At 45.5% G+C, this 24,029-nt stretch overlaps 1 protein-coding gene across 2 annotated transcripts; it reads left to right on the top strand.

Moving 5' to 3' along the window:
- Positions 1–12,162: 12,162 nt before the first annotated feature.
- On the top strand, positions 12,163–17,975 carry LOC148400095 (uncharacterized). 2 transcript variants are annotated; one of them, XM_088371489.1, is made up of 8 exons: positions 12,164–13,424; positions 13,580–13,669; positions 13,851–13,932; positions 16,257–16,340; positions 16,792–16,844; positions 16,962–17,090; positions 17,341–17,530; positions 17,627–17,975. In XM_088371489.1, exons 1-8 carry the CDS (start codon positions 12,957–12,959, stop codon positions 17,830–17,832), a joined length of 1,302 nt encoding a protein of 433 aa, XP_088227615.1. In that variant the 5' UTR covers positions 12,164–12,956; the 3' UTR covers positions 17,833–17,975. The 2 variants fall into 2 exon arrangements, with proteins under 2 accessions (XP_088227614.1, XP_088227615.1); XM_088371488.1 differs by having other exon boundaries at positions 12,163–13,424; positions 16,792–17,090.
- Positions 17,976–24,029: the final 6,054 nt, after the last annotated feature.

Below are 24,029 nucleotides of genomic sequence, written 5' to 3'. Positions count from 1 at the left end.
TGGTGTAATGGCGCGGATGAACTGGTCCCCGGCCAGCTCACTCTGCACATTAGCCGGCATATGGGCGTATGCACGCCTCGACAGTGTTTCAATGTCATTAGCCAGTACACGGAGCAGTTCACCAGCTTGTCTATGCCTGTTTGACAACTCCGAGCGCAGGGCATTGGGCTGGCTGCACTGCCCAAAACGCCGTCGCAGGGCACCAACCAAAGCCCCATAGTCGTCCCTCTTGGCTGGGCTTAGCAGTAACAAGCAGGACAGGGCCTCCTCCGTGAGACATATGCCAACTGTAGCACTTCATTCTTCTCCGACCAGCCAGAATCCCGTGCCAAGAGTTCAAATTGGGCATGGAAAGCCTCCCAGTCTGCCTTACCGGAGTACTTCGGTGTCTTGATATGATGACGTCACCGTGGAGGCTGCCACTGTCCTTTGTCCCTGCATACCTCTCATTGTTTAACGAACCAAGCCCAGCATCGGACGCCAGCTTCCTGGCGGTCTTCCTCAAGAGCTCCACGTGCTCCGACACTTTGGGGTCCAACTCACGGCCCCATGCGCCATCGTAACTGTCGTCCACCACCTCCTCCTTCACCCGCGGCCGACCACAGCCACAGTCCTTACGCGATGCCATACCGTCGCTTTAGTTAACTTTCACTTCTGACACCAATGTAGCGTTTCAATGAATCAGGCACGTCGTGACTCGTAACTGGCAAATTCCTTGTTTGGTATGCACAAACTTGGCCAATAAAGCAGATTCTGATGAACACTCCTCCCACCCAGCCCAGCTGGCTGGAACCGATGAAGATAGGACACACCTCTCTCTCGCCAGAAGAGTAGCTGATACGCCTCAGAGCTATGTTATGTCTGTACTGCGGGGGTGAGGGCCACTGGCTGGCTTCTTGCCGGAGTAAAGCCAAGAGCACTCGCCTAACAGAGATCCAGCTGGGATCTGTTTGCTTGCTCCCTCATACCTGTAGCAAGCCCCTGCCTCAGACTTGCTCTGCACTCCCAGCCAGTGCCCCTGCCTCTCGGGCCTGTGCTCCGTCAACCCGTAGGCTGCAGCCGAGAGCCCGGTCTCTTCGTCAACTGCAGCCTCCGGCCCAGGCTCCTCTTCAGTTGCCGTCACCAGTGCCGCAGCATGGCATCACGCCGGCAGGTGATGTCTTGCAGTCTGACCGGCCATATATAGGAGTCGTGGAGAAGGGAACCACTTGGGCCCCATGCTGAACGGCAAGCCAACGTTGGTCCCTGAACCAGATTTGGGGCATCTCAATGACATGAATGAGGAGGGAGAACTGTTGGAGGTGCCACCTGACAACGGCGCTTGGGAGACGTGTTCGTCCGATGACTCGATTTTATCTGACTTGTATTAACGCGGAGTCCCCCCCGACCCGCGCAACCACTCGACCCAGCTTGGTTCTGTTTTTGGGACTTCAGGAGCCGTCCCTTGAGGGGGGAGTTCTGTCACATTCCTGCAGCACCTGCTACTTCACCACGCCCCTAATCAGGACATCACCCACACCTGTCACCTGCTCGTTACTCTCCCTATTAAACCCTGTCGTCCGGCCACTCCTTTGTCAGTTTGTTCCTGTATGTCACCCATTTGCTACTTGTGCATTGTGCCTGTCAGGCTGTGCTTGTTCCCCGTTGCCGACCACTTCCGTCAAACTGACCGACCACGCTCTGATCGCTGCCTGCCTCAACTACCTGCTTGCCCCGACCACAACTACATGCTGCACTCTTCTGCTCAGCCACACCAGCCAGACCGGCAGTCCACCTTTCCACTTCCCCTTTCCCCATTTCAATAAAGATTTGTGCTGCATTTGGTTTCCCCGTCTCTGTTCCTGACATATATATATATATATATATATATATATATATATATATATATATATATATATATATATATATATTCTCGCATCTCGCCCATTTGAGATGCGAGAATAGAATAGGAAAAAGGAACATGAGAAACTTGAGAAATATCAAGGGCTCAGAGAAGAGCTGGAGAAGACCTGGAGAGTTAAGACTTCAGTGGTACCTGTGGTCATTGGAGCACTAGGGGCAGTAACCCCCAAACTGGAGGAGTGGCTGAAACAGATCCCAGGAAAAACATCTGACATCTCAGTCCAGAAAAGTGCAGTACTAGGAACAGCAAAGATACTGCGTAGAACCCTCAAGCTCCCAGGCCTCTGGTAGAGGACCCGAGCTTGAAGGGAAAAAGAGACCACCCACGGGGGGTGAGGAAAAGTTTTTTATATATATATATATATATATATATATATATATATATATTGTATGAAGCGTGTGAAGGGTGGGTGGTGTGTGTGTGTGTGTGTGTGTGTGTGTGTGTGTGTGTGTGTGTGTGTGTGTGTGTGTGTGTGTGTGTGTACCGTAATTTCCGTACTATAAGCCGCACCGGACTATAAGCCGCACCAGCTAAAATTCGGGGATATTTTAGTTTTTTTCTTACATAAACCCCACCGGACTATAAGCCGCACGTGCACACGAGTTTTTTTTACAAAAAAAGACAGTACACAGAAAGCCTTTTTAAAGTTTGAATAACATACTTTAGTAAGAGAAAGGGTTTAGAGCACAGGTGTCAAACTCAAGGCCCGGGGGCCAGATACGGCCCGCCACATCATTCTATGTGGCCCGCAAAGACAAATTGTGCATCAAATTCGTGTGTCATTACTAGAATTGCAAATTGTCTTCACTTTTGATAATATCTTTTTTTTAAAATATTTGACCAGTTTTTACTCGTCTGATTTGAAAACAAGTTATTTGTCAGTTTGTTTTGTAGCTTTTACTGTATGTAATATGAGGTGCTCATACATTTATTTGGGTTGACAGTCATAATGGCCCTCCAAAAGAAGCTATGACTACAATGCGGGCCGCGAAAGAAATTAGTTTAGCGCCCTTTGACGCAGGTCACCTAGCGTGCATTCCTACTAAAGCTCATAATAGTCACAAGCAAGACAGCCAGAATAAGCAGCAGTCATCGTAGTGTTTCAAAATAGTATTTTTGTTGTTGTTTTTTTCTTCGAGATACCGCACAACAGTGGTCCACAGCCTTTTTACGAGTGTATAAAAGTGATCAAGTCATCACAAAAATCACGAAAATTTTTTTTATATAAGCCGCACCTGACTATAAGCCGCAGGGTTCAAAATTTTATATATATAAATATATATAAAATATATATATATATATATATATATATATATATATATATATATATATATATATATATATATATATATATATATATATATATTCGCTCTAAAATCACCCAAAACAATGATCAGTGAGTTTGGTAGTTTTTTCTTCATGTCTGTTACCTGGTCAGCCAGCAGCTATGTGGCTTCGATCGCGCATGCGTATGGCGGAATGTTAACAGTCGCCATTACGGTTGTACTAAGTCTCCACTTATGTATAGATTAAAAGTCACACACACAACTGGGTGCGGTGAAATTTGTCTCTGCATTTAACCCATCCCCAAAGGGAGCAGTGAGCAGCAGCGGTGCCGCGCCCGGGAATCATTTGGTGATCTAACCCCCCAATTCCAACCCTTAATGCTGAGTGCCAAGCAGGGAGGCAATGGGTCCCATTTTTATAGTCTTTGGTATGACCCGGCCAGGGTTTGAACCCACAACCTTCCAGTCTCAGGGCGGACACTCAACCACTAGGTCACTGAGCTGGTATGTTGACTAGTTCTTTTATCACAGACAAATTATTTAGGTTGTTATATTTACATGCCATGTTTCGGCGTGTACTTCCGCCTTCATCAGAGTATCACTGGTGTAGGTGTGACGCGTCTTTATCAGCTGATGAATGAAGGCGTAGTTCACCTGTCAGATTTGGCTGACTTGTAGTGTTCCTGTTGTGCTTGTTCTTTTCTTGCTCTTGTTTGTGTTGACGCTGTCTCATTCTCACACTCCTTCGTTGTGTTTATTTTCTCTTGTAGTAAAGTTCCTCCCTGTCTCCCTGATGTATGATGTATTGCATGATTTGCATGGGATCTTGTATGTGGAGTTGCATTCATTTTCCGGGTGGATTTTGTCCTTTGGGTGAACCAGTATCTGACGGAGTGTTGTGTGTGGTTTGACAGGTGTGTTGATGTTGTGTTTCCTCATGGCTCTTTGGATATGTTGCGTAACCCCTCTCACGTACGGCAACGTCACCATTCCTCTGTTCTTGTTTTTTTTTCTTTCTCCCGTGTTGTGTTGTTTTTGTTTTTGACCTGTCCTGCACCTTTAGTTATTGCCCACTGTGGATACTGACACCTTTTAAGTGCGTGTTGTATGTCTTTTTCTTCCTGTGTTCTGTCATCCGGGTCCGTGATTCTTGTTGTACGTTTGTGTAATGTTCTGACTACTGACAGTTTGTGGATAGTGGGGTTTGCAGATGTCCAGAGGAGGTATTGGTCGGTGTGTGTGTTTTCTGTGTACTTTTATTTTGATATCTCCGTTGTCTGTGTGGTGTACTATGTTTATGTCCAGAAAAGCTATGGATTGATCTGATTCCTCTTCGTGGGTGAATTTGATGCTGCCGGTGGTGTCTATGGTGTTGAGATGGTCTGTGAGGTGTTGTGTATGTCCTGTTTTTACTTTCTCCAGAATGTCGTCAACATAGTGTTTCCATAATGTGGGTCTGTATTCATCCAGGGCTGTTGAGAGTGCTTTCTGTTCCAGGTCCTCCATGAAGAAACTGCACATGATGGCAGACAGTGGGTCTCCAATGGGGAATCTTTCTTTATGTCTGTAAATTGTGTTTCTGAATTGGAAGTATGTGGAAGTGGCGATGAAATGGAGTAGCTGTGTGATGTCCTGTACTCTTAGATTTGTGCGGTTTTTTGAGTGTCCTGTCTGTTAATAATCTGTCATGTACTATGTAAAATGACATCATGTTATATGAACATTTCATCTTTCTGTACTTTTATGTGGGTGAGTTCTGTGGCGAGTTGTTTTGAGTTTTTGCAGTGTTGATCTGTGAGTCCCAGTAGTGATTTTATTATTTCTGTGAGTGCTTTCGAAAGGTTGTATGTAACTGATCCTATGCTGTCTACAATGGGGCAGAGAGGTGTACCTGGTTTATGGATTTTTGGCGTGCTGTAGATCCTGGGGATGATGTTTGCTGTGGGTAATAAATTATTGTATGACTGTTTTTCTATTTTATTTTCAATGAGTAGTGGTTTAAGTAATGCTTTGAGTTTATTTTTCTTGTCTTCTGTTGGGTCTTTTTTTAACACTTCATAGGCGTCGTCATGCAGTAACTGCTGCATCTACTCTTCGTATGTGTCCGTGTCCAGGATTACTGTTGTTCTGCCTTTGTCTGCTGGGAGGATTGTGATGTCTTTATTTTTTGCGAGTGTATTCATGGCTCTTGCTTCCTGTTGGGTAATATTGCTGGGTCGTGGTTTGGCCATTTTTAATATACCTGCAATTTCGTTACGTAGTGCTGCTTTCTGTCCTGGATTGTATATTTTTTCACATGCCAACTCCGTGGCTAAAATGAAATCCTCGTGTGGTATATTTTTGGGTGTGATAGCGTAGTTGAGTCCTTTCGCCAGTATGCTGCGCTCTGCCTGTGTGAACTTGTGACGTGACATGTTGTGAATCCATTTATCGTTGATGTCTGTGTGGTCGGGTTGTGTCTTCTTTTTCTGTGCGATGAGTCTGTCTAATTTACGGATGTGTCGGCTTTTTGTGGCGGTGAATTCCTGTTCGTGTATGCTGTCCAAGAGTCCGTGTAGTGTTGTTACAGTGTTATTGTCCTGGGGAAACCGGTGTTTGAACTTCACCGTCAGCCGTTGTAGTTTGCTGTTGATGTTGTTGAGTTTAATGATTGTGCATCGTATCCATTCTTTGACCAGAATCATCCGCACTCTCCTGATAATACGCTCCGCGTTCCTGGTTGGGATCGGGTTCTTATCTGCCAGGCTGGCCGGCGTCACCTCTTCATCCCGCCACCGCAGGTTGAATCTCAGGTGGTTCCTGTAGCGAGCCCGTTTCCGCATCAGCTTTTCCAGGAGGCGAAACTCCTTGGCGCATTTCTCTCCGTAACTTTCTCGTAATAGTTGTAGTAAGTTCATTTTGTCTTCACTTATAGATTAGTTGACTAGTTCTTTTATCACAGACAAATGATTTAGGTTGTTTTATTTACCTGACATGTTTCGGCGTGTACTTCCGCCTTCATCAGAGTGATTTGTCTGTGATAAAAGAATTAGTCAACGAAGCTGTTATTACGATCGAGCAGAACTCCTGTGGTGAGTAAAACGGCCGGCAGTTTATGAAACGTGTCTCTAGGAGAGGGCTGCAATACTCTTTCAACACTGTGACATGAGTACACCAACCTTAATTATTGTAAAAACATAGACCAGCTCCCTTTGTTTTTCCCGTGAGCTCCATGCTGCGATCAGTGCATAGTAGCCGGAATCCAGGAAACTCAGCGGCATGGTCGGGGATGTTTTCGTCGAGCCACATTTCGGTGAGGCACAGGGCGGCGGATCTGCTAATGCCCGGGTTCCTTGGGATGAGAAGCAGCAGTTCGTGCATCTTGTTCGCCAGGGAGGGGACATTTGCCAGATGAATTGATGGTAGGGGAGCACGGAACCCTCTCTGCCTCAACTTCACGAGGGCTCCAGCGCGCTTGCCACACCGCCGCATAGCTTGTAGAGCCCCACCGCTCCGGCTAAAATCTCCGTCAAACAGCTTGGGTCAGTGAAAACCGGAGAGAAAGTACCAGGAGAAGACTATCCGATGTGTAACAGTTCTTCTCTGCTAAAAGTGATCCGGGATGGGCAGCAGAAGACGCAAAAAACACACAAAATAACACAAAGTAGCAGAGAGCGAGTCACCGAGGCGGCCATCCGCGGCGCCATCTTATGACGTGGCAGTGCCTTACAAGAGAATCACCAGTTGCTGCTGCTAATGTGAGGGACATACAGACAGAGAAAAACACCCCAACTACTTTAGTAGCACAAACTGTAGGCAAGAAATGTGGTAGGTGTCAGGTCTGTCCCTCCCAAAATGATTTCAAGACCAGCATGACCTGTCCACAATGCATGAAATATGTCTGCAAGGAGCATGCACACACACTCTGCACATTCTGTGTTCTGCACTTCTTGTGTTCAACAGTGCAGTCGTGCAGACTAAAACCTTTGCCGTAGGCATAAAGAACTGCTCCATGCTGTCATTACGATCTCACGTGTTATTATCCTTTTTCTGTTTCACAAATTGGTGGATTTTCATGTTGTTTTCATGTCGATTCTCTCCACTGCCCCCCCCTCCAACCATACCCACACAATACAAAAACCAAACAAAAAACCCAGAAAAATAAAACAAACTCTGCCACAGCCGGTCCCAAGCCCAGATAACGAAAAAGGAGCGATGAGTGATATGTTACAAATGTTACAAAAAGTCATTTCCATAGGTCATATTCCAGTGACGTGCGGTGAGGTTCATGACTGGGGAGGCACTGACCTCCTCCCGGGAAAATTAAATTTGTCCGGCACCTAACCGTGTCACAAAAAAGGTTGGGGAACGCTGCTCTAGTGTGGCTTATTCATTATTTAATTTGAACTATTTTAATTAAAATCTCATATCAGCAGTCTTCACACATAAAAACACTCAATAAAGCACATGGAATCAAAAACTTGTTTTCAATCGTGCGTACCACTCCGTTTGAAATAACATACTCCGAAGTCCCGTTGTCCGAATCAAACCTTTTAACTCCGGAGTTGCTCTTCCTTTACTGATGACCTCCTGCTTCGACCGAAAATCCATAGTTGAAAATCGTTTGGATATGTAATCCTCCATTGTAAAACGAAATGTAATAACGGGAAAAATAACAAACAAAACGAAATAAATGCACGACTTCTCCTCAGTTGTTCACTGTAAATTTTATTTTATTCAATGTTTTACCAGGTAACAATTGAGAACACTTTCTCATTTACAATTGCGACCTGGAGGCAAGGTGTGTCTTACCCAAGGACACGACATATGACTGTAACAGAGCTAAGATCGAACTGCCAACCCTCCAGTAACAAAACGACCCGCGCTACTGCCTGAGCCACAGCCGCCGCAAATTTGAACTGAAGATCTCTTATTCTACAGGTAGGCGCATGAAGCGTCTCGGGATCACTAGCACCCCCGCCATAAGGCTGGAGAACCTTTTTTTTTGTAGCCTCCATAAGGTCTCTTTTCAAAGCCGTTTTGTTAATCTAAAATAACACGACGTTACAGACAGATGATAAAAAACACTAGATATTATATACATCAGCTTAACTACGGAAATTGGTTAATATAGTAGCCATAGTATTTCAACACTTAAACAGCGACATAAAGATAGAGGGTAGTTCAGTCTAACTGCATAGCGGCCTGTCAACGTAGAAAGCCGTGTGATTACGCAATCCTCAGAGGAGGCGAGGCAGGAAGTTGGCCCCTCCGAGCGAATCGTCTTCGGTTTTAAAATAACTAGAGAAACTCAGCGATTTTGGTTCAAAATGATATATAACTATTGAAATTAAAAGGAAAATGACTTTATAATAAAAACAATTGAATTTGTTTTTCCCCTTTTCATGATGGCAGGGGAGGCGTGGCCTTGCCTCCTCTGAACGCACGTCCCAGTCATATTCCATCATCACCAAAATCAGACTATGGTCATTAATGTTGAGAAGTGAATGTGAGAAGATAAGATAAATTAATTCTAATTTGGATTTTTTTTTCTAATTTTAAAGATTTAACCTGATGGTGGCGCGAGAGATGTCAGCTCACTGTTTTTGATGGGGTTATTTATCTATTCAGCAAATAAACCCTAAATAAAAAGTGCCTTTCACAAAAATTTGGGCAACAAAAATATGGGAATTATTTTCGGAAGGTAAATGTGTCTGGGGTCAAATTGACCCCAAATACCAAATTTGTTATTATATTTCAGGATGATAGGAGGGTTAGGTCACACATACTGACAGAGACATTTTAACAGCTAAAACAACTTGGGGTCAAATTGACCCCAGAGGATGACCAATGTGTGCAATATGTGTTCAGTACATTGAAATTTATGCTAGATCAGTTCTCACTATCAATTTAGGATTCATAAAATATTTAGGGGCCCGGCCGGGCATAGCCCGAAATGGAAACGTGGGTCCCCCTTCCCATGGGCTCACCACCTGTGGGAGGGGCCGAAGGGGTCGGGTGCAATGTGAGCTGGGCGGCAGCCAAAGGCAGGGACCTTGGCGGTCTGATCCCCGGCTGCAGAAGCTGGCTCTTGGGACATGGAATGTCACCTCTCTGGCTGGAAAGGAGCCCGAGCTGGTGTGCGAGGCAGAAAGATTCCGACTAGATATAGTCGGACTAGCCTCCACACACAGTTTGGATTCCGGTACAAGCCCTCTCGAGAGGGGCTGGACTCTCTTCCACTCTGGAGTTGCCCACGGCGAGAGGCGTCGAGCAGGTGTGGGTATACTTATTGCCCCCCGGCTGGGCGCCTGCACATTGGGGTTCACCCCGGTGAACGAGAGGGTAGCCTCCCTCCGCCTTCGGGTGGAGGGACGGGTCCTGACTGTTGTTTGTGTCTATGCACCAAACAGCAGCTAAGAGTACCCACCCTTCTTGGGGTCCCTGGAGGAAGTGCTGGAGAGCGCTCCTTCTGGGGACTCTATCGTTCTACTGGGTGACTTCAATGCTCACGTGGGCAATGACAGTGAGACCTGGAAGGGCGTGATTGGGAGGAACGGCCCCCCTGATCTGAACCCGAGCGGTGTTCTATTGTTGGACTTCTGTGCTCGACACGGATTTTCAATAATGAACACCATGTTCAAACATAAGGGTGTCCATGTGTGCACTTGGCACCAGGACACCCTAGGCCGCAGTTCGTTTGTAGTCGTGTCATCGGATTTGCGGCCGCATGTTTTGGACACTCGGGTGAAGAGAGGGGCGGAGCTGTCAACTGATCACCACCTGGTGGTGGGTTGGCTCCGATGGTGGGGGAAGATGCCGGTCCGACCTGGCAGACCCAAACGCTCTGTGAGGGTCTGCTGGGAACGTCTGGCAGAATCTCCTGTCAGGAAGAGCTTCAACTCCCACGTCCCGGGGGAGGCGGGGGAGTCTGAGTGGACCATGTTCCGCGCCTCCATTGTTGAGGCGGCCGACCGGAGCTGTGGCCGTAAGGTCGTTGGTGCCTGTCGTGGCGGCAATCCCCGAACCCGCTGGTGGACACCGGCGGTAAGGGATGCCGTCAAGCTGAAGAAGGAGTCCTATCGGGCCGTTTTGGCCTGCGGGACTCCGGAGGCAGCTGACAGGTACCGGATGGCCAAGCGGAACGCGGCTTCGGCGGTTGCTGAGGCAAAAACCCGGGCGTGGGAGGAGTTCGGTGAGGCCATGGAGAATGACTTTCGGACGGCTTCGAGGAAATTCTGGTCCACCATCCGGCGTCTCAGGAGGGGGAAGCAGTGCAACATCAACACTTTTTACAGTGGGGATGGCGTGCTGCTGACCTCGACTCGGGACGTCGTGAGTCCGTGGGGAGAATACTTCGAAGACCTCCTCAATTCCACCTACACGCCTTCCATTGAGGAAGCAGGGCCTGGAGACTCTGAGGCGGATTCTCCAATCTCTGGGGTCGAAGTCACTGAGGTAGTCAAAAAACTCCTCGGTGGCAAGGCCCCGGGGGTGGATGAGATCCGCCCGGAGTTCTTAAAGGCTCTGGATGTTGTGGGGCTGTCATGGCTGACACGCCTCTACAACGTTGCGTGGACATCGGGGACAGTGCCTCTGGATTGGCAGACTGGGGTGGTGGTTCCCCTCTTTAAGAAGGGGGACCGGAGGGTGTGTTCCAATTACAGGGGAATCACACTCATCAGCCTCCCTGGTAAGGTCTATTCAGGGGTGCTGGAGAGGAGGGTCCATCGGGAGGTCGAACCTCGGATTCAGGAGGAGCAGTGTGGCTTTTGTCCTGGCCGTGGAACAGTGGACCAGCTCTACACCCTCGGCAGGATCCTCGAGGGTGCATGGGAGTTCGCCCAACCAGTCCACATGTGTTTTGTGGACTTGGAAAAGGCGTTCGACCGTGTCCCTCGGGAGGTTCTGTGGAGGGTGCTTCGGGAGTACGGGGTGCCGAGCCAACTGATAAGGGCGGTTCGGTCCCTGTATCACCGATGCCAGAGTCTGGCCCGCATTTCCGGCAGTAAGACGGATTCGTTCCCAGTGAGGGTTGGACTCCGCCAAGGCTGCCCTTTGTCACCGATTCTGTTCATAATTTTTATGGACAGAATTTCTAGGCGCAGCCGAGGCGTTGAGGGGGTCCGGTTTGGGGACCTCAGCATCGCGTCTCTGCTTTTTGCAGATGACGTGGTGCTGTTGGCTTCTTCAGGCCGTGATCTCCAGCTCTCGCTGGAACGATTCGCAGCCGAGTGTGAAGCGGTCGGGATGAGGGTCAGCACCTCCAAATCCGAGTCCATGGTCCTCGATCGGAAAAGGGTGGAATGCCCTCTCCGGATCGGGAATGAGATCCTGCCCCAAGTGGAGGAGTTCAAGTATCTTGGAGTCTTGTTCACGAGTGAGGGGAGGATGGAGCGTGAGATCGACAGGCGGATCGGTGCAGCGTCGGCAGTCATGCGGACCCTGTACCGGTCCGTTGTGGTGAAGAGAGAGCTGAGCCAAAAGGCAAAGCTCTCAATTTACCGGTCGATTTACGCTCCTACCCTCACCTATGGTCACGAGCTATGGGTCGTGACCGAAAGAACGAGATCTCGGATACAAGCGGCCGAAATGAGTTTTCTCCGCAGGATGTCCGGGCTCTCCCTTAGAGATAGGGTGAGAAGCTCGGTCATCCGGGAGAGACTCGGAGTAGAGTCGCTACTCCTCCACGTTGAGAGGAGCCAGATGAGGTGGCTCGGGCATCTTATCAGGATGCCTCCTGGACGCCTCCCTGGGGAGGTGTTCCGGGCATGTCCCACCGGTAGGAGACCCCGGGGACGACCCAGGACGCGCTGGAGAGACTATGTCTCTCAGCTGGCCTGGGAACGCCTTGGATGAAGTGGCTGGGGAGAGGGAAGTCTGGGAGTCCCTCCTAAAGCTGCTGCCCCCACGACCCGACCCCGGATAAGCGGAAGAAGATGGATGGATGGATGGATGGATGGATGGATGGATGGATGGATGGATGGATGGATGGATGGATGGATGGATGGAGAGGAGGGTCCATCGGGACGTTGAACCTCGGATTCAGGAGAAGCAGTGTGGCTTTCGTCCTGGCCGTGGAACAGTGGACCAGCTCTACACCCTCGGCAGGATACTTGAGGGTGCATGGGAGTTCGCCCAACCAGTCCACATGTGTTTTGTGGACTTGGAGAAGGAGTTCGACTCTGTCCCTTGGGAGGTTCTGTGGAGGGTGCTTCGGGAGTACGGGACTGCTTCCGGCAGTAAGTCGGATTCGTTCCCAGTGAGGGTTGGACTCCGCCAAGGCTGCCCTTTGTCACCGATCCTGTTCATAACTTTTATGGACAGAATTTCTAGGCGCAGCCAAGGCGTTGAGGGGGTCTGGTTTGGGGACCTCAGCATCGCGTCTCTGCTTTTTGCAGACGACGTGGTGCTGTTGGCTTCGTCTGGCCGTGATCTCCAGCTCTCACTGGAGCGGTTCACAGTGTGAAGCGGTCGGGATGAGGGTCAGCACCTCCAAATCTGAGTCCATGGTCCTCGATCGGAAAAGGGTGGAATGCCCTCTCCGGATGGGGGAAGAGATCCTGCCCCAAGTGGAGGAGTTTAAAGGCCCAGAGACACCGGTATATGTATAAATCGGTTTTAGTTAGATTATGGGCTTATAAATATAAATTGACGATCGAAACAACGAAAAGGAAGCTGTTGCTCTGAAAAATTTAATTTAAATTTGCCGCGCAGACGAGTTTGACTGCACTCCTTCTAGACTGGGGAAGAAGACGTCTCAAGTTGTACGCGTTTAGCTCGAGTGAATGGAAAACAACAGTATGTCGAAGCGTGGAGGCAAAAGGTGTATTGCGATGGGATGCAGTAACACCAACGGAGGAGGTGTATCGCTATTTTGTTTTCCAAAAGACGAGGGTTTGAGGAAACAATGGACCAAACAGGTACAAAGGACGCGGAAAGACTGGTCTGGTCCTACAGATTATAGTGTTCTGTGCAGTGCACATTTCCAGGAAACCTGCTTTGAACCTGGACCCCTTATGAGGATCAAACTCGGCATAAGTACACGGTGCAAGCTAGTGCTCAAAAAGGATTCTGTCCCAACAATTTTTTCAAGACTAATGACCGCAACAGTTGACAATGCTTCTGCTGGTAGCCCTAGCCAGACTAGTGGCCATAGTTCTACCCCAACCAGGGCTACAACGCCAGTCACAGAACAAGAGCGGACTCCATTTGGGAAGCCTAGACGTGCTTTTGTCAAACGAGAGAGGAAAAGGGTAAGTTTAATTTTAATTAAGTCAGGCCACTGTACCAAGAATAATACTAGTAAATAAATAAATATTTCAATATTTCAAATATCTCATTCCAACAAGAAAAAATGTATAAAATCAATGAAGCACATGTAATTGAAATATGTTGCATTCTGTTTAAGATTATTGCTGCCATGGAGGCTGACATGCTGTCTCAGGAGGACCAGGATAGTCCTGTCATAGCTGTGGAATCTCCCCAAACGCTAAGCCAGGTATGGAATTTCTAATGTTTTCTCAAGATTATGTATAATTGTAAGATAACAAAGAAATTACTATACTAAACATATAGCATAAGAATATATCTATAAATATCATTTATGTGCAAAGGTTTTGTTAATATTTATATGCAATCTATTTTACAGATATTAACGTGCTGCATTGTATATATCACAGGTGAGCCAGACAGACCCTCCCAAACTTGAAAATAGAAAAGTACAAGCCAACAACAGGAAAATGACCAAAACCAAGACTCAAGGTACTAATGTTACATAATTTTATGTACTTTTTAATTATTAATTATTATTATTATTTATTATTAATATTATTAATATTTATTTATTATTTAATTATTAATATTTGCAATTTGTTTTCCAATACTATTTCACCGGTATTTATTTTGTCTATTTCCTTGAAACATTATACGTACCGTATTTTCCGGACTATAAGTCGCTCCGGAGTATAAGTCGCACCAGCCATAAAATGGCCCAAAAAGTGAAAAAAAAACATATATAAGTCGCTCCGGAGTATAAGTCACATTTTGGGGGGCAATTTATTCGACAAAATCCCACACCAAAAACAGTCATGAATGAGCAACAACAGGCTAAACGATAGCAACAACAGGATAAACGATAGGTATGCTAACGTAACAAACACAAACAAAGAGCTGAGAACGGGCCTGATGTAACATATAGAGTGATTAAGGACAACTATTACATGAATAACATGTTTATAAAACCATTGGTGTCACTCCAATTCATTAAATCCATCGATCATTCGATACGATAGCAACAAGCTAAACGATAGGTATGCTAACGTGACAAACACAAATGAGGAGCTGAGAACGGGCCTGACGTAACATATAGAGTGATTTAGGACAACCATTACATAAATAACATGTTTATAAAACCATCGGTGTCACTCCAATTCATTAAATCCATCGATCGTTCTTTGTCAACAATGGCTGCGCGCGGCTGAGGGCACTTGCACTTCAGAATATTCCACAGGCTCATATAACGATAGATAAACTATATTTCAAATAACTATAATATAAGCAATAATATTATCAAACCATCCGTGCACTTTAAATCCATTAAATCAATCGATCAAATTCCTCGTCCTTTGTCAACATCGCCGCGCGTGCGCCCTGACGTCAGCCTCGTCTTTATTCCACAGATCTAGTATATAACTATATTGTAGCGTTAACAAAGTACAAGGATAGACGTGGGTTTGGTAAACGGCTCTTTATTCCACAAAACAAACTTCCAAGCGTGTGGCGGCGTGGACTTCCAGACACGAGAGCTCCATGGCATAGGACCGGGCGTGCGTAATGGCCATGTCCGAGCCCCATGCACCGTTCGCGGACAGCCACTCGGCCGAGCGCCGGCCCCCGACTCAGTAGAGTAGGACCGGGCGTGCGTAAAAGCCATAACAGTTTTTCAAACCTTCTATGTCACTCCAAATCCTTAATTCCTTTAAACTCTTTGTCCTCCGTGTCACTTAGAAATGATCACCGCTAATGATGCCGGTAGTCCTTACGTGGGTCGCGCCGCGCGGTGCCACTGACGTCACTTGAAATAGTAATCCATTTGTACATCACGGTTCTCCAAACTTTCTTTCTGCTGCTCGATTACTGTTTTCAGCTGCATATTTTACAACTTGAAGTTTGTAACTTGCAAAATATGACTTTCTTTTTGGTGCCATTTTTCTTAAGCCCACCCAGTTGATGAGTCACGGCCAACGGTGAAATTTAAAGCGCCCTCATCCAGTTTCGTCTGAAAATATATATTTTTTCAGATGTAGTTTTTTGTTTTGTTAATTTGGTTGTTTTATCAAAGACAAGGTCTACTTTATTGTCGATTTTTTTTTCATATACCAAGACACACAAAGAGATTGAAATTATGTTCCCACTATCCCTCTGTGAGATAGTACACATATGCATACAAGCAACACAAAAAAAAACAAGAAGGCATAATCAATGAATAAATAAGAGTGTTGAATAAATGATAAATAAACAAATAATAATAAATAATAATAATAAATATAAGAGGAGCAAACAGACAGTGGACTTGGATATGGTGCTTTAAAGTGTTCATTGCTTTATTTGATGTTTTCTCTATTTTTTATGTTTTGAATATGTTCAAGATAAAGATATAAAAGCATGGTAAGTGATCAACTATACTAAAAATAACATGGGAAGTGGTCAACTATACTTTTAAGTGATGTCTTAATGATCAAGTAAAAATTTGTGAAAAAAAAACATATAAGTCGCTCCTGAGTATAAGTTGCCCCCCCACCCAAACTATGAAAAAAACGCGATTTATAGTCCGGAAATTACGGTAAAGTACAGTAACTTTAATGTTTGTGGGTATTGATTTTTGCATTTTTAGGAGGCTAGCAAAATTATCCAATTCAATACCCAGTGAACATTTGTAAATTTACAATCTCTCTTAAAAAGCTACTTTAAAGACATAGAATAAAATTATGCAAAATTTTGGCACAAGTGTACATACATATACATGTTTTCTTTAAATACACCAACGTTTGCATCTAAGGTCAATCACATCTTTTAATGTTTTTCAGGCAATCAAACCATTCCCATGGAGCCAGCTTTGAAAACAACAGAGACTTCCGTTGTTGTCAGGACCACCCCTGAGAAAGTTGCCGGTACAAGGCAGAATGGATGAAGATGAGGATTACCAGCACTTAGATAATGATGATGATGAAGATGATGATATGAAAGTAGACATGCAACAATCTGATGCCTACCAGCCAACTTTATCTGACTTCAATTCATTGGATTCGGAGTCGGATATGGATTTAGAGGATGAAGCAGAAAGGGAGGCAGCACTTGAGGCTGGTGAAGATGCAGGGAATGTGCAAGCTGGCAGTATACATGCGGAGCCAAAATATATCGTGTTTGATACTTGTTTGGATAGGCTTTTGACATGGTGCCACTGTCCAAATTGTGGAAGTATTGATGTCCAATACACAAAGCAAACAGTTGGCTCACTTCTATCCGTTACATTCACATGCAGTGCATGTGATTCAAATTCAAAATGGAATAGCCAGGCATATTTTGGAAACTTTCCAGCAGGAAATGTTCTACTGTCTGCAGGAATTTTGTTTGCTGGTGCCACTGCAGGAAAGGTCCTAAGGGTTCCAAACAGTGTAGGCATCCAAACCTACAACCGTCGAACCTTTTTTCGGCACCAAAGAAGTCTGTTGCATGCAGCAATAATGACAGTCTGGGAAAAACAGCAGCGATACATTCTCACTGTCCTTCAGGTAGAGGGACGACCTTTGGTGCTAGGTGGTGATGGTAGGGCAGACAGCCCAGGACATAGTGCCAAATATGGCACCTACACAACGATGGAACTAGAAGCGAATCTAGTTATCGACATCGAACAAGTTCAGGTACCAGTACATTTTTTGGCTGTTTCCTTAAATTCATTTTAATAATAGCATTTAGTTTTTATAGATCTTTTACTTGGCAAGTACAAGTATTGCCCATGTTTGTCATAAAGCATTACAAATTTATTTGTTTTATATTTGTAGGTTTATCAGTTGGACTTCTATGATTAATTTCATCCAGATTAATTAATCTTAATTTAGCTAGAAATCTGTCTGCGGAGTTGTAAAATTGCAAATTGATTTGCCTTTACAGAGCAATGAGGTTGGAGGTAGTTATTACATGGAGTTGGAGGGGCTGACTCGCTCCGTTGAAAAGTTGGAGAAAAAATGGGACCTTGTTTTGGGTACTTTAGTAACAGATCGACATGCCCAAATTGGAAAGTGGGTGCGAATAAACCTCCTCAACACAAGGCACTTTTATGATGTCTGGCATGTGGCAAAAGGTTAAAAAAACAATATTTCTGTCTTTCGTTAAAATTTTGTTCAATTGACTTGTGATGTGTTCTAATGATATTTTTATCATACTTTTTTTTACACAGGATTTTCTGAGAAACTCACAGCTGCAGCAAATGAAAGGCAGTGTGGGGACCTTCGGCCATGGCTGAAAAGTGCAGTTAATCACCTGTACTGGTCAGCTATGTCAACACCGTCGGGCAATGGAGAACTCATCTTGGCTAAATGGAAATCACTACTGAACCATGATCAAAGGCCATGGAGAGATTTTCCAATCATGCACCCACAGTAGTCTTGAAAGTCAAAGTCAAAGTCAAAGTCTCCTTTATTGTCAATTCCTCCGCACGTCAAGACACACAAAGAGATCGAAATTACGTTTCTCACTATCCCAGGGTGACAAGACAGAGTTCACAACGCACATACAAGCAAACAACACAGGAAAAATAAAACAAGAAGATGAACATATAAGAGTGATAGCACGCTAGCCGCTCCCGATGCACAGCAGAGTCCGGAAAGATGACAGTCAACCAGGCCACTGTGAACACGAGCACACAGCAGGCACGCACTGTCCGGTTCGTGGATCCTATCAGGCGAACGCAACCCATCTTGTCGTCCCGCGAACGAACGTACGCCAGGAGAATGGAGGGCACGGCTGGGCGAGCTGGGTTGGCCGCAAGCCTGGCCCAACGTCTTCGCGCTGGCCCCTCTTCCGCTGCCTCGCAGACCCGCTGCCGACGCATCCCAACAATGCTCCAGGACGGAGCAGTCCGAGCTCACGACGCAGTCCAACCGGGGGAGGAAGAGCAGGCCAGTCCGGCGTCGCTCCATGACGAAGCAGTCCGAGCGCCCTTAATCTCTCCGCACCAAAGTCCAGAACGCCACAAAACCCACTTCCGCCGATGTTGAGCAGAACATGGCCGCCGCACTAGTAGCACGACGTATCACACGAGACGAACACACACAAAACTGCCGGACAAACACTCAGTAAACACTCACAAAACACCAAACGGGACAGAGAGTGGCCGCTGCGTGTGCACGCGCCGCCTCTTTTTAAACAAAATTCGGATTTTGAAACAAAGGAGAGCTGATCACTCAACTTGTTCAACCAAATAGCCTTTTAGACCTTTTGTCTCCTCTTTTGTTCTGAGACTGGTGAGTGGAATTATTGTTTGTTCGAGTTGTTATTCATTTTCTTGATTATTCATTAAATTTCTTCTTAATGCTTAATTCAGTTATCGATTATTTCGTATTAACTATGTTGAGCATGGTTTTATATGCAGTAATTAGAACTTTAACTTTTCTTTATTTCCCTATCATAGTCATTCTTTAAATCCGTTCAATTCTTTTTAAAGTGAAGACAGCTTTAATCCTTAACATCAGGTATTGTCAGATCTGGTTCGAAATAGTTATCTTAAGATCAGCTGGGGTGAATGCGCGCTAGAGTAAATAACGAATCCCTGAGGTCTTAACAAAGACATCTAAATACCGTATTTGCCGGTGTACAGGTCGACTCGGTGTATAAGTCGACCCCCTAAAATTCGACGGAAATTTACGATTTTATGATATATCCTTTGTATAAGTCGAGCTCAATTGTTGCATTATAGTAAACTTCAAAATTCAATATGCGAAATTTATTGACGAAATGTGTTCAAATTCCGGGAGGCCGTGCGCATGCGGCTGTTTATAAGCACCGCGGAGGAGATCGCGGCCGGCGAGCTCGCGCACGCCGCCCGGCACCAACGGGAGGCCGGAAATAGCTCCAAGCCGAGCGGATCGGCACTTTATAAGCACCGCGGAGGAGATCGCGGCGCCTCATTGGACTTCCAGCGGCCGGCGAGCTCGCGCACCCGCCTGGCACATCCGGGAGGCTGTGCGCACGAGCCAAGTGGCCGAAAATAGCCCCCGCCGAGTGGATCGGCTGTTTATAAGCACCGCGGAGGTGGTCGCGGCGGCTCATTCGACTTCCAGCGGCCGGCGAGCTCGCGCACCCGCCCGGCACATCCGGGAGGCCGTGCGCACGAGCCAAGTGGCCGAAAATAGCCCCCGCCGAGCGGATCGGCTGTTTATAAGCACCGCGGAGGTGGTCGCGGCGGCTCATTCGACTTCCAGCGGGCCGCGCACTCGCGCACGCCGCCCGGTTCAAATTTTCTAAGTGCAACGCACAATGAGATGCATGAGAAACGGCCTTGGTTACCATCACATTTGAAGCGATGAATACGAAGTTAAATTTTATGACTCGGTGTATAAGTCGAGGTCGATTTTTTTCGGTCGATTTTGGATCGAAAAAGGTCGACCAATACACCGGCAAATACGGTATATCTGAGATTTAACAAAAGCCTCAAATCAGAAGGGAGCCACCAGTAGGGCGCGGTCATTCTGACGACGTGTCTCGACCTTAGTTACTCTGCACGCGAGCGTCGCTTGACTTTAACGGGATTGGTGTCATAGAGATTAGATTGATTCCTTCAGAATTAATTTAATAAAGGTGGTTAGCAACTCGGACGAGTTTCTTCACCCCCGGCTTATTCAACCCTTTTATGGAATGACTCAACTTCCTTTGAGGTGCAATGGTCTGACTTTGTGGAGGAATTTTATTATCATCCATCCATACATATATACATACATTTTCTGTACCGCTTGTCCCCACGGGGGTCGAGGGCGTGATGGAGCCTATCCCAGCAGTCATTGGGCAGTAGGAAGGGGACACCCTGAGCCGGTCGCCAGCCAATCGCCCGGTACACAGAGACGAACAACCATCCGCACCCGCACTCACTTTTGGGCAATTTGGAGTGCTCAATTAGCCTATCATGCACGGTTTTGGGATGTAAGAGAAAACCAGAGTGCCCAGAGAATACCCACAAAAGCACAGGAAGGACATGCAAACTCCACACAGGGAGGGCCGGAGGTGGAATCGAACCCAGACCATTTGAAATTTGAGGCGGACGTGCTAACCACTGCGTCACCTTGCTGCCTATTGTCATTTATTTATTTATTTATTTATTTATTTATTTTCAGGTTAATCCCAGGGAATTGGAAGGGTTTTATTAAAAAATAAGAATATGTCAATGTAATCATTGGAAAATTGTTTTTATATACAGAATCAGCAGTTTTCATTTCTTGAATTCACATTGTTTATGACTGTGAACTTTATTTTCTCGTCTAGAAGCAAAGATAAATTGATTTTCAAAAATGTTTGAAAAAAATGTTTTATAAAAAAATTCCAGATAATCTTTCTACATGGCAATGAGAAAAATGTGCTTTGAGCAGCTGATCCGTGTATCGATATAGAACTCTCGTTTTACTGCTGTCCCTCCATTTTATGCTCATGCTACTTCTAGTTTGTGAGTGTTTGCTGCCGTGACTTCCCTCTTGCAGTCCGGCACTGACGAACAGACAATTGAGCTCTGTCAATTTGAAATTGACTATCATGTGTGGGCTCTTTCAAGTGAACGTGAGATCGGCTCCCAATGCACATTCTAAGAATTGATTTTGCGGGGCACGGCCTCAATTTGCGAGATGCATGAATTGAGCTTCAAACGCTGTACGTGCACACGCTATGCGGGACGGTTGTTCACCCTAGATGGCAGCGAGACGTCAACATTCTGTCTGGTGAGGCACAACCAATGTAATATGATTGGCGATTACGAGACCTACAATTATATAAATAGATGTGTGTTCCTGTGGTAGAACATATTTTTGGATCTTATTGAAATTAGTAGTGAGTTTTTAGAATGAATGAACATTGAAATATCAAAATATTTTACAATGTCCCTTTGTATGATTATGCATCAGCGCCTTGACTGATCTGGCCAGACAAATTCATTTAACTAGTTGTCTGGGGGATTAGAGGTGTCTAGGATGCAACACGAGTTGTGCTATAGTCCAAACAAACATGTAGTATTTGAGATTCCCATGCAAACTGGACAACAACTTGGGGTAGTTCTACACAACAGAACACATACAATATAGCATTTGAGGTTTCTATCCAAACTGGACAATAGGCCAGGGGTGCTACTTAATAGAATAAAGTGTCCTGATATGCAAAGAGCCAGATTGTCTATTCGGCAATAAGGCCAATAAATGTAACTTTCCTATATTTAGAACGAATAATAATTATTACCATCCTTGTCAATCTGGGGGGTGACTTTCTGCAGGCATTTAAATAATCCAGTTATGGCGATTTGTTTACAGTTCCTTATAAATGTACTTTTTGCACCTCGAACTGCCGCAGGAGTTAAGAAAATCAGTGTCTTCTTCCACCATGTCAAGGACTATCAGCATCCATCCAAACCCTGCCGCCGGCAAACTTACTTTGGGCATGAAAGCTGAGGGGTATTAAAATCCGAAGGTGGTGGTCAATTGGCTTTGTTGACCCAGAGTCATTTGATGCAAAATTTGTGAAAAAAAATCAACCAATTGAGTGGGGCATATTTTACTTAAGAGGAGCAGACTGTTAACAGCTGATTTACCGGGGAACAGCTGATTGAGCTGTCAAAGAGATAGCTGCGACCAACGTGAGCAATATAGGGCCGAAAAAAAACCTAACCATGTCCACGGAGGAGGTCGAGGACATAAAAAGGTCACTTGACTTCCTTTCGGAAGAAGTTTCTGCTGTAAGGATGCAGCAGAAAAACATCTTGGCACTGGTGGAAGAGGTAAAGATGCTCCGTATGCTCAATGCTGAGAAGGACAAGCGGCTTTCCTACCTTGAAAGTCGGGTAGCGGACATTGAGCAATATACAAGAATAAATTACATTGTCATCACGGGAATAGCAATTAAACCTATATCTTATGCAAGGGCAGTGACGGCAGGTAACGATGGCTGTGAGCAACATGCGAGCTCAGCCGAGAACAGGTAGCTGAGTTTCTGCAAACTAAAGGAATAACTATGGATTCCAACCAGGTTGAAGCATGTCATCCACTGCCCAGAAGAAACAGTAATGACAAGCCAGCAGTCATTCTGAAATTTGTCAACAGAAAGCACAAAGTTGCACTTAGTTGCTCAAAGGCACAGACATCTACATCAATGAACATTTGACAAAGACCAATGCGGATATTGCAAAGAAAGCACGTCACTTGGGAAGAATGAAAAAAGTACATGGACCAGAAATTGCAAGATATACATCAAGCTTAATGGATCACCAGAAGAGGCCAAGTTACTGATGGTGAGGAGTATTGAGGAACTGGAAAAGCTCGAATAAGTATCCTCAATAGAAAATCAACTGGAGTGGACTTCGAACTGAATGGAGGTAACAACACAAAACACAAACATAATGCTCAGGGACACTACTCAACCTACATCAAGCAACAATGGACATGTAACACAGTGGATACAAGAACATGAACAACTCCAACTAACGTTTGATTACAGTGAAAGCAGCACTCTGGTCATAGATCAGGACATCCACTCAGACAATAATTTCTTCTCCACCACAAACAACACATGTTATTATTACAGCAATGATCAGTACAATATGGACATCTTAACAACAGATAAGATATCTATTATCCATTTCAATAGCCGGAGTCTATATAAAAATTTTTGTAGCATTCGGGCTTACTTAAACACATTCAAACAACCATTTAATATAATAACTACAGTAATTTCCGGACTATAAGCCGTGACTTTTTTCAAAAATTTTGGACCCTGCGGCTTATAGTCAGGTGCGGCTTATATAAGATTTTTTTCGTGATTTTTGTGATGACTTGATCACTTTTACTCTTAACACTATTATATACAGTAAAAGCTACAAAACAAACTGACAAATAACTCGTTTTCAAATCAGACGAGTAAAAACTGGTCAAATATTTTTTAAAAAAGATATTATTAAAAGTGAAGACAATTTGCAATTCTAGTAACGACACACGAATTTGATGCACAATTTGTCTTCGCGGGCCACATAGAATGATGTGGCGGGCCGTATCTGGCCCCCGGGCCTTGAGTTTGACACCTGTGCTCTAAACCCTTTCTCTTACTCTGCCATGTCACTCAGAGATTACAGAAAGCAGTGGCGCTGTTTGGACCATCTGCAGTGTATTAAAACCCAATCAATCAGCATTTAAATTCAATTCTTCTGACATTTTGCTCACCAAAAACAAGTTGTAATGAATGTGAACTTTTAATGCATTTTATTCAGAAGGTTACTCTGAACCTTAAACGGCGGCGCCTCCGGCCTCCGGCCTCCAGGGGGCGCTCTAGAGGGAAGCAAGAGCGAGACAGGCGAAGAAGAGATAACGCGCCGAAGAAGACGTGCTAGTTTGTGTTTACATTTCCTGCATCACGCAGAACGCGATCAAGACGGACATTACTGAAAGGAAGCCTTTATACACAAACCGTCATCATTGGGGACAAAAGAAATGCATATGACGCCGCTTTTAAGCCAAAGGCAGTCGATGTTGCTGACATTATCTTGTGTCTACTCTAGAGCATACTTATGGATTTTTACGGCCTCCGGTCTCCAGGGGGTGCTCTAGCAGGAAGCAAGAGCG

The sequence above is a fragment of the Syngnathus floridae genome, chromosome 3 (assembly GCF_059516105.1).
Source record: "Syngnathus floridae isolate MCC-2025c chromosome 3, RoL_Sflo_1.0, whole genome shotgun sequence".
In the NCBI taxonomy this organism is placed as follows: Eukaryota; Metazoa; Chordata; class Actinopteri; order Syngnathiformes; family Syngnathidae; genus Syngnathus; species Syngnathus floridae.
This window is presented reverse-complemented; position numbering and strand designations above follow the sequence as displayed.